Source organism: Vigna angularis, chromosome 11, assembly GCF_016808095.1.
Source record: "Vigna angularis cultivar LongXiaoDou No.4 chromosome 11, ASM1680809v1, whole genome shotgun sequence".
NCBI lineage: Eukaryota > Viridiplantae > Streptophyta > Magnoliopsida > Fabales > Fabaceae > Vigna > Vigna angularis.
The window spans coordinates 10,770,647-10,781,351 of NC_068980.1; the positions used below are offsets into that span (position 1 = coordinate 10,770,647).

At 32.9% G+C, this 10,705-nt stretch overlaps 1 protein-coding gene across 1 annotated transcript; it reads right to left on the reverse strand.

The window, feature by feature from the left end:
- Positions 1-7,193: 7,193 nt before the first annotated feature.
- LOC108332853 (uncharacterized) lies at positions 7,194-9,362 on the reverse strand. The gene has a single exon (XM_017568151.2). The coding sequence runs from the start codon at positions 9,360-9,362 to the stop codon at positions 7,194-7,196; it is 2,169 nt and encodes a 722-aa protein (XP_017423640.2).
- Between the last annotated feature and the right edge of the window lie 1,343 nt (positions 9,363-10,705).

Consider the following 10,705-nt stretch of genomic DNA (forward strand, 5'->3'; position numbering starts at 1 on the left):
CGCCTGTTCGACTAGTTGACCTCAATCAATTGGCCTCATCCAGTCGGTCTGTTTAACTAGTCGACCTGTTTGATAAGTTGGCCTTAACTGTTTTGCCTCATCCAGTCAACATGTTCAACCATTTGGCCTCAACATTTCAGCTCGACTATTCAACCTCAATCATTCGGCTCGGCTGTTCGGCCTCAACCATTCAACCTCTACCACTTGACCTTATCCTCTCAGCCTTTGATCGACCACAACCACTCAATCTCATCCTCTCGTGATCGTACTAAATCATTAGGGTAAGGGCAAGTTCTATCCAAGGAACCCCTCCTAAAAACTCAATTGGGTAAGGGCGAGTTCGAATTGAGGAACCCCTCTTGATCAAACTAAAACATATGGGTAAGGGTGAGTTCAAAGAAAGGAACCTCTCCCTGTCAAACTATAACATTAAGCATACACGAGAATCAGGTACCTTTTCCTTTTCAATCCCTTCGTCCCTTTAATTAAAAGTACTCAGGCTTGGGAAAGACAATGTATTGTGCAAATCCTTTTGGTCAATAAGTCAGACCGACTATCAAGACGACAACCCTATAGAAGTAGTTGTACTGAAATTAATTTATATATTTGAAAAATATTTCACCCTTCTGGTATTAATATTACTTCCATTTCTTTTTACATCTCAATTTTCAAAATTATTTGTTTTTTTAAAATTTAGCCCAGCAAGCATTAAGCAATAAATTTAAAATATTAGTTATAATCTTTCTAGTTAAAATCCAAACATTTTTTAGTTAAAATTGAAAAGAGATGCCCATGAGAACATGATAACTAGAGTTGTCAAAACGGGTCACCCGGCCCGGCCCACCACGGGTTGGTTACTTAGTGAGCCAACCCAACCCGGCTCATTTATTAGCGAATCAGAAAAATTCAAACCCGGCCCGACCCACCACGGGTTAGTGGGTAAACGGGTTGGCTCACTGGCTCACTTAATTACAATTTTTTTAAATAAAAAAAATTACAAACTTTCCATAATTCAAATCTAAACAAATTTCACTTTCAAATTTCACTCCCAACATGGGTGTTAATTAATTTTGAAAATAAGGAACTTAAATAATTTCTTGAAGCAAAAACAAAATAATAAATATTTTTTTATAAAATTAAAATTGAATTTTAATAAAATAAAATTAGGTAGGTGGGTTGGTGGGCCAACCCGGCCCACCACGGGTTCAACCTGCATGAGCCGGGTTTAATTGAGCCGGGTTGAAATCTGACCCGCATAAATAAAATACAATTTTTTCAAACCAAACTCGGCTCAAACCCGTGGTAGGCCGGGTTGACCCGCAGGTTGTGACCCATTTTGACAGCTCTAATGGAAACATAAGGTTTGTGGTGGCTGTAACTAACCATTGTTGACAAGTTATTGCTTCGACCAAGACCAAGAAGCTTTCCACCACTATAACAATAAAGTTTTTTTTATTATTATTTTTGTGAGTGTATGTCTAAGTATCAATTTGACAATTAATTAGTGTTAGTTTAAGAGTGACTTTTGTGAAATTAGTTAGGCCAAGTGTCTCAACCAAGAGGGGGTGAATTAGTTTCCCTTTGTAAAAAGATGTTCTTTAAACAAATTTTTGAAATTTTTTTAGTTTTCTTAGAATGCAATCAATCAAGAATGATAATAATGTAAACGTGTAGGGATAGAGAAATTCACACTATTGTTTATACTGGTTCGGCCAAACTGCCTCTGTCCAGTCTTCCTTCAATCAACCTTAAATGAAGGGATTCATTATATTGATAGAGTTCTTACAAGCAAGACATACAAAAAACAATCCTCTTAATGTATTCTCCTTCATAACTCAATACCAACTATAACATAAACTCAGAAAGATCACCCACTTTCTGTCACCCTTAGAGTCCCACTCTAAGTCCAAGAACTTCACCAAGTCCTCTTCCTGGCCGCAGCAACAGGGAAACACAATCAACCTTGATTGCAGATGAATCTGATCTCCAGAAGTACACCTTAAAGTGCAGATATGATCAGCAGTGAAACCACAAAGTTTTTGCAAGAATCTTTAACAATTTCTTCCAAATGTATAAATATTGATTCTTGAAGATTTTATAACGCTCCTACAATTAAAATCTCAACAACAAGCCAATTATGAAAGATATTAATCATAAAAGTTATTGAATATAGAGAACAATAACTTCTATTTATAGATTTCTAAACTTTGATATATTTTAATCGCTTAAACATACTTTATTAAGCTTTTCCTTAAATTTTAAATAAGAGGCCATGAAAACCATACAGACAAAAGAAGCTACTAAGTTGAGAATAACTGTGCAATCATATGAAAATAGTTAGAAATAGTTGTACTGACATTAATTTATGTATTTAGAAATAAAATTATTTTACCATTATGGTATTAATATTATTTGAGTGGGAGAAAGAATATTACTCCCGTTTCTTTATACATCTCAATTTTCGAAATTATTTGTTTTTTTTTTTAATTTAGACCAGCGCGTTAAGCAATAAATTTAAAATATTAGTTATAATCTTTTTATTTGAAATCCAAGCATCTTTTAGTTAAAATTAAAAAGAGATGCCATGACTGAGAGTATAGAGACATAAGGTTTGTGGCGGCTGTAACAAACCATTGTCAACAAGTTATTACTTTGACCACGATCAAGAAGCTTTCCACCATTATATCAATAGAAGCTTTTTATTTATTATTTTTATGAGTGTCTGTCTAAGAATCAATTTAACAATTAATTAGTGTTAGTTTAAGAGTGGCCTTGTATCACTCTAATAAATGTACAAAGACTTTTACCAATTCTAATGAATGCAGTTTTTTTTTTAAATGAACACAAATAAATTATTATCCATTGTTCTGAACCTCTTTCTTCATTTCTTATTACCTCTTCATTTCTTTTTCAACTCTAAATAATTTGTTTTATGATAAACCCGTCACTTTTTGTCTTACCCAAATAAAAATTATCTATAATTTGTGATATAATTCTTTGAAATTTATTATTCAAAAAATTAATTTCAATAGTTTTATTCTTATTCACATGCTTTTTTTAATATATAAAATTTATTATCTAACTCATGATATTGAAAGGAAAGACAAATAATAAGAATATAAAAAGTTTGGCCTCTTCATATAATGGAGATCAAGTTATTATTAGAGTAATATTAGTATATCTACTTTTTATCTCTCATTCTTTTAATTTAATAGTTTTAATTATTATATTACTCTAAACATTGCATTGAAAGAAAATAAATAGGAAGAGAGCACCTTTCTTAAATTTAGATTTGGTTGTTTAGATGTCATGTAATTTATAGTTGATGGTTGTAATAATTGTATAGAGTAAAATTCAAACATAAAACATATAAGATATTTGATGGTGTGAAAAATAAGTTGAATACACAATAAAGGATAATTGAATTCATTAGTACAAAAATGGTTTTTTATACCTATTAAAAAAGGCTTTTATACCTATTTTTGGGTAGGTATAGAAGCAAGGGGTATAGAAAGTTTAGGATCTTTTATACCTATTATTGAATCGGTGTAGAATGTTTTACTTTCCATACCTGTGTTATTCATAATAGATATAAAAGTTTTATATTTACACTGAGAAAAAAAATTTCTTTTTATAGCTACTAGTGCTATAATAGGTGTAAAAAAACAAGACTTTTTATACATGATGTGGCTTTGACCGGTGTAAAAAGTGACGTTTTTTTTAAAATATTTTATTTGTATGAACTACTATCCATATTCAGACCTGTATAAGATTCAATCCCAGAATACAGTTTAAATAATCAATAACAAGTAAAATAATCAATATTGTTTTCATTAACACATCAAAATGTAATATTTACCTAACAAAGTTCCTAGCTATATTTACCTAACATAGTTACTTAACATATTACACATATAATAGTTCCTAAACTCAAAATGTAATATTAAAGCATCCAATCATTTACAAATGGTTAAAAGAAATGCAGTCCATTGCTTCCGAACATCCTTTATGACATGTTGTTCCATTGGAGACGTGTTATCAAATATCTACACAATGAATAGTTTGAGTAAAGTTATAATATTAATGGCTTAAAATCTGTTATAAAATGTTCACGTTACCAATTTCCATGAGTCAACGACATTTGCAGATATAATTTTCTGCATGTGTCTCATGACATAATATCCACACTCAAAGCTTTCCAGTTGACGTGAACACTACAAGTTAAATTTATAAAGTATCATAAAATTTATAATTGTATTTATAGTTTGAAAGATTAACTACTTACAGTTGGTGCAATGAACTGCAACTTCTTTCTAGAGATGATATGTGTTCCCTGCAACCTTGAATATGCCTCAACCACTCTATAAAGTTAAATGTACATTGAAATGAGTCTTAAGGAACTTAGTAAAGTCAGATATGTCTACACTACAAATAAATTATTAAAAACTTACAATATTAGTGTATTTTTAATTGTCAAAGTGTGAGGTTTTTTGTGCAATGAACATAAGAGAACTACAAGAAATTGTTGAGGAAGAATTAGTAACAATTGCCAGTGACCCCTGTAGATTCAAACAATAATAGTGTTAAATAACATTTACGTAAATAAAATTTTATTAATAAAAATTATATACTTACTGTTACAAATAAGGTGCTAAGTACACTTGCTTTTTTCCGTTTACAAAAGCCTCTAAGAGGTAGTTTTGGACCTCTTCACCTTTATTCCCAACTCCTTGAATGGCAACATGGTCAATAAAACCATAAATGTGATCATTCTTCTTTTCAATGGTCAACCGATGTAAATACCTTAAACATTGAAAATGAATAATGTTAGAATAAAATATTGAATATATTTAAACTTCATAAATGTAGAAATTTACTTACAACAACCAAAGTTGTAGTATTGATATACATAACATATCAGTGCTAGAGAGAATTTCAAAAATATCCTTCTGACATATGAAGAAAGAGAGCGAAGATGTCCTGTTTGTGACTTCAGGAGGCATTTGTAACTCTATAGGAGAAAGGGAGATCTTCACTGCTAACACACCAAATTGTTCTAGAATTATTTATTGTGACGGCTGCGACTATTGTTGCAGTGATTCATTCATATCTTCCTGCTCTTGTGCTTCAACCTGGTATACATATTTAAAAACTTACAAAATATTAATATTACTAATAAAAACAACAAAGTGCCTAATTAAAACAATTACCTTCTTTACAATTGTTCTTGACAATCTAAGGGGCCAAAGGATAAAATTTCCAGGGGCCTGTCCCACCGTCTGAACATCCTACGTGGGCACATGGACTCGAGCTGTAGCATCTCGTACGTCTACAACCACCACTCTCATCATATCAGTTGTAATGGTTTCATGGTGCATGGTTGACCCCAATGTATACATTTTACCTAAGTTATCCAAATAATATTTGTAAAATATATCAAAGAATATGATTCAACAAACAAGTACATCTAGACAATATAATAAGATAAATTACCTAAGGCCACCAAGCATTGTAGGGCATCATCATTAAACAACTCGTAGTCTGCATCAATAGTGGAAGAAGCGTTTTGAGGAGAAACATCACAACTCTCCTTTGTGCTAATACAAAGATGAGAAGGTTGAGGGAAATTCCTAGGTTGGCTTGAGGAGGAGGCGAATTCTGCTCGCACATCTGCTAACAATTGTGCTCGCATATCAGAGTACTCCTTCTTCAACTGTGCTCTCATATCACCGTACTCTTTCTTCATCTCGCTGATCTCCTCCCTCATCTCCTATCTAATTTCTTCTCTTATACCCTTGAGGACCTCCTCACTGACATAGGCTTTACTATGATGACTTGTTGGAGGACCGAAGAATTGACGAATACCAATAAATTTACCAACACCTTGAACACGTCCAGAATGCTCTGGATGATCAATGGCAATTGCCAATATGTCCTCACGGCCCTCGGGAGTGAATGTACCTTGTGTGCTTTGCTCGACCAACTCATCCTACAACCAAATATTTAAAGTTAAGTTAATCACATATGGGAGATCATATGTTGTTATTATATGGACTTACATTAAGTGTGTCACTAGACATTTCCCTACATAAATCATTAAGTGTTAATAATAATTAATAGATAAAATAACAAAGCAAAATATATAATACATCTAAAATTTCAGTTTATACATTGTCAAGTTGCAATGTTCTCCCACAACCCTTCGTGATGATCATCACGTATGGCATGGACGTCGTCTACTTCATTATCGACATTCAAGGTTGGCATATTTGATGAGAAAGATGGAGTTTCACTAATATCAAGAACGACTTCATCATTGTCATCAGTATAATGCATTGTTCTACCTTTGAGCACCACTGACCATCTATTGTCTTCAGGATCAGTGACATAAAACACTTGTTTTGCCTGAGACGCCATGATAAATGGCTCTTCAGTATAACCTTCCTTTTCTAGGTCAACAATGTAAAACCTAGATCATCTATCCTCACGCCAGTATTACCATCAACTCACTTACATTTAAAAACAGGTACTCTAAAACTTGTGTAATCTATCACCCAAATATCTTTAATTACACCAAAGTAGCACATGGATGCCATCACAGGATTTTTGTCCTTTGAACTCGAGAAATGCATTGACTCGGCCACAACCATTACTCCACTATTTTGAGTGATGCTTTTTTCATCTTCTTTTTGTGTATGAAATGTGTAGTTATTTATATCATACCCACACCAACATATGACATCAAAGTTTGGCTCACTTGATAGCCAATTTAATGTATCAGAAGTTGTATGGTCAGCTTGAACTTGTTGTTTAAACCACTTTAAAAAGGTTCTGTTGTGTTCATTAATGACCCACTTTTGAGGCATTCGTGGATTATTTCTCTTAACTATATCTTTATGAGCACTTAAGTAGGGGATGACTTCTTCAGTGTTATTCAATATATACATATGTGCTCGTAGAATTTCAGCTCTATTCAGGGTGACAACTTTTGCACTTCTAGTACCCTTACCAACACCTCTTCCATGGTAACGAGACCTAGGTACCCCTATAGCTTCAACATCTGATAAGTAGTCTGTACAAAACTCGATAGCTTCCTCAGCAATATATCTTTCAACTATTGATGCTTCAGGACGATATTGGTTCTTTACATAACCTTTTAATATCTTCATGTATCGCTCAATAGGGTACATCCATCATAAGAATACTGGACCACAAATTCTAACTTGTCTTACTAGATGAATAATTAAGTGCACCATAATATCAAAGAATGATGGAGGAAAGTACATCTCCAACTGACACAATATGACCACAACCTCATTTTCTAGTTGATCCAACTTCTCAATGTCAATAACTTTACTACATATTGCATTGAAAAAGAAGCACAATCTTGTTAATGTGTATCTAACATTCTTAGGCAATATGCCCCGAATAGCCACTGGTAGTAGTTGTTGCATCAATACATGACAATCATGAGATTTTAACCCAAGTAATTTATGATCTTTCATGGATATAACTCGTTTAAAATTAGAAGAGTAACCCAGTGGAACTTTCACACCTTGTAAAAATTCACAAAAACTCCTTTTTTCTTGTTTACACAATGTGTGACATGCTGGAGGCAAGTATGTCCTCTTACCATGTGATATTGGAGCTAATTGTTCTCTTATACCTATTTCAACCAGGTCCAAGCGAGCATTGAGTCCATGTTTTGTTTTCCCTTGCATATTGAGGAGCGTTCCAATAATACTATCACAAACATTTTTCTCTACATGCATAACATCTAAACAATGTCTGACATCAAGCACCCTCCAATATGGGAGATCAAATAAAATTGACATTTTCTTCCATATGTTGCTTGAAGTGCCTTTTTTTTGTGTCTTTCCAAGAATAACACCAATGTCCTTCACATGCTCATATACTTGTGATCCACTTAAAGCCATTGGAGCTAATTCATTTTCTTGACACCCATCAAATGCTTTCTTTAATTTACGATATGGATGGTTTGTACTAAGAAACCTTCGATGTCCAAGGTGTATTGTTTTCCTTCCATGCTGTAATTGACGATGACATGTGCCTTCTTCACATATAGGGCATGCTTTATGACCCTTAGTGCTATAGCCACTTAAATTACCATAAGCTGGAAAGTCGTTGATAGTACAAAATACCATGGCATGCAACTTGAATGAATCACCAGTGTATCCATCAAACATATCAACACCTTCCTCCCATAACATCTTTAAATCTTCAACTAATGGGGCTAAATAAACATCAATGTCGTTTCCTGGTTGTCTTGGACCTGAGATCATCAAGGATAACAACATCACATATTTGCGTTTCATACACAACCATGGAGGTAAATTGTAAATCACTAACATCACAGGCCACGAGCTATGTTTACTGCTCAAGTTTCCATATGGATTCATTCCATCTGTAGCAAGTCCAAACCTAATGTTTCTTGAATCTTTACAGAAATTAGGGAACATGGAATCAAAATTCTTCCACTGCATTGCATTTGCTAGATGCCTCAAATTCCCATCTTTTGTACGTCCATCTGCATGCCATCTCATGAGTTTTGCATCATTTGAGTTACTAAACAAGCGTTTCAATCGTGGAACAAGAGGAAGATACCACAAGACTTTTGCAGGAGGACCCTTCCTATCACATTCAAACTCACTCTCTTTTTGTTTGTATCGTGATACCCCACATTGTGGACATTGATGTAACTTGGCAAACTCGCTCTTGTACAAAATACAATCATTCGGGCATGCATGGATTTTTTTATACTCCATACCCATGGGACACAATATCTTCTTCGCATCATAATTGCGTGTTGGCAATGTGTTACCTTTAGGAAGCATGTCACTCAACAACTCAAGCAACTCTGTGAAGCTTTTATCAGTCCACCCATTTCTTGCTTTCACATTGAACAATTTTAACACAGCTGACAATCGAGTAAACTTAGTGCATTCTGGATATAAAGGTTTTTCTGCGTCACTGCACAAGCTGTCATACATATGAGCACGTTGGAAGGAATCATCTCCGACATCACATATCATGTCCTCTAACCGATCACCCATCTCTAAATCAACTTCTTCTACTTCTACTTGAGAGTTACTTACACTTGGCATGTCTATTAATTCACCATGCCATGTCCACTTTGTGTAGCTCTTTAGGAATCCATCACATAGAACATGCTCTCGAATAACTTCAGTTGGTAGTTTTCGCTCATTCAAACAATTAACACACGGACAATAGAATCTTCCGTTATTGTCTGGAACATTCATCTTTGCAAATTCAAGAAATTGTTCTACTCCACTCTCATATTCATTTGTTGTACGTATCAAATTTATCCAACTCCGATCCATTGTTATCTGTGAAAGCAACCACCTTTACAACAGTCAAAAGTATAATTTACTTAATATATATGCGTAAATCTTCCCTAATATATATGTTTTGGTATGATATTTTAGTGTATCCAAATTGGATGATTTTATAAAATTGGGTTAGATTTAAAAATAATTTTTTAAGAGTTTTATTTAATTTTATTATTAAAATTTGTTAATTTTAATGTAAATATTTTTAAAAAAATATTAAAATGGTAAATAAAGAAGAAAAAGTTAATATTTCATAGATATTAAAAAATGCCTAATAAAAAAACCATCAATTTCTTCATAAATATAAGTTATATTAAGGATTAGAGAGAGTGTAATATTTATGTATGTAATATAGTTAAATACATTAAGTTTAAGTTATACAGTTTAGACCGATTAAATTGAAATAGTCTCCGATGGGATAATTTATATCTTTTGTATTTCTTATTCTTGACCCTTTAGTAATGCTTAAAGTTAATAATATAAAGTTTTTTTTACTCAGACTCACAACACTTCACACTTTGACACGTAATAAGTTAGTTTAATGATTAGTTATCATTACTGTAATCTCCCAAAATTATCTTTATTTCACTAGTTCTCATTTCTGGTATACAGTTACATCATTTAGTATGCTGTAATTTTTTTAAATTTTAATTGAAATCTTCTTAGTGTGGTATTATTTTATGATATAAACTAGAGTCGTACTAGTTTAATAATGCATTATAATTTTTTAAAATTTAAATTTAAATTATATCAGTTTAAGACCCCTTTTTTGAATGAACTCAAATCAAGTTGTTACAATTTTTTGTACCTTTGTCTTGTGACTACAATTCCAAAGGCTAACTAATGTTTTTCTGTCTTGTGTGCTTCTTCTTTTTTTTCACATAAGTTATTTCTCTTTCATTTGTTGGACCTAAAAAGATCTATTTTTGTTTTCTAGTTAGTGCATTAATCCTGAATTTATCTTCTTCATCCTCTGAAATGGTCTTGTGAACCATTCGTAGTGGGTTAGAATTTTTCTTTTCAGCAACTATATTATTTGAACTACTACATTCTCATCTCTTAATTTCATTTTTTTCCATCTCAACCTAGAGCATATGTCCTAATAATACACTTTGACAGAATGATGCTTAGGAACATCCTGCTAGATAACGAACCACTGTTGCTATGTAAACACCTCTGCTATTTCCCTATTCACACTACATATTGTTGAGGCTTTTCCTTTCCCATCCGTGATAATTTCCTTCACCTAATAGAGATTTCATATTCTCCTTATTGCAGTGTACCTATCTGGTGTAATGGATTTACTCATGTTTGTTGTTGACACAATTGTTTTC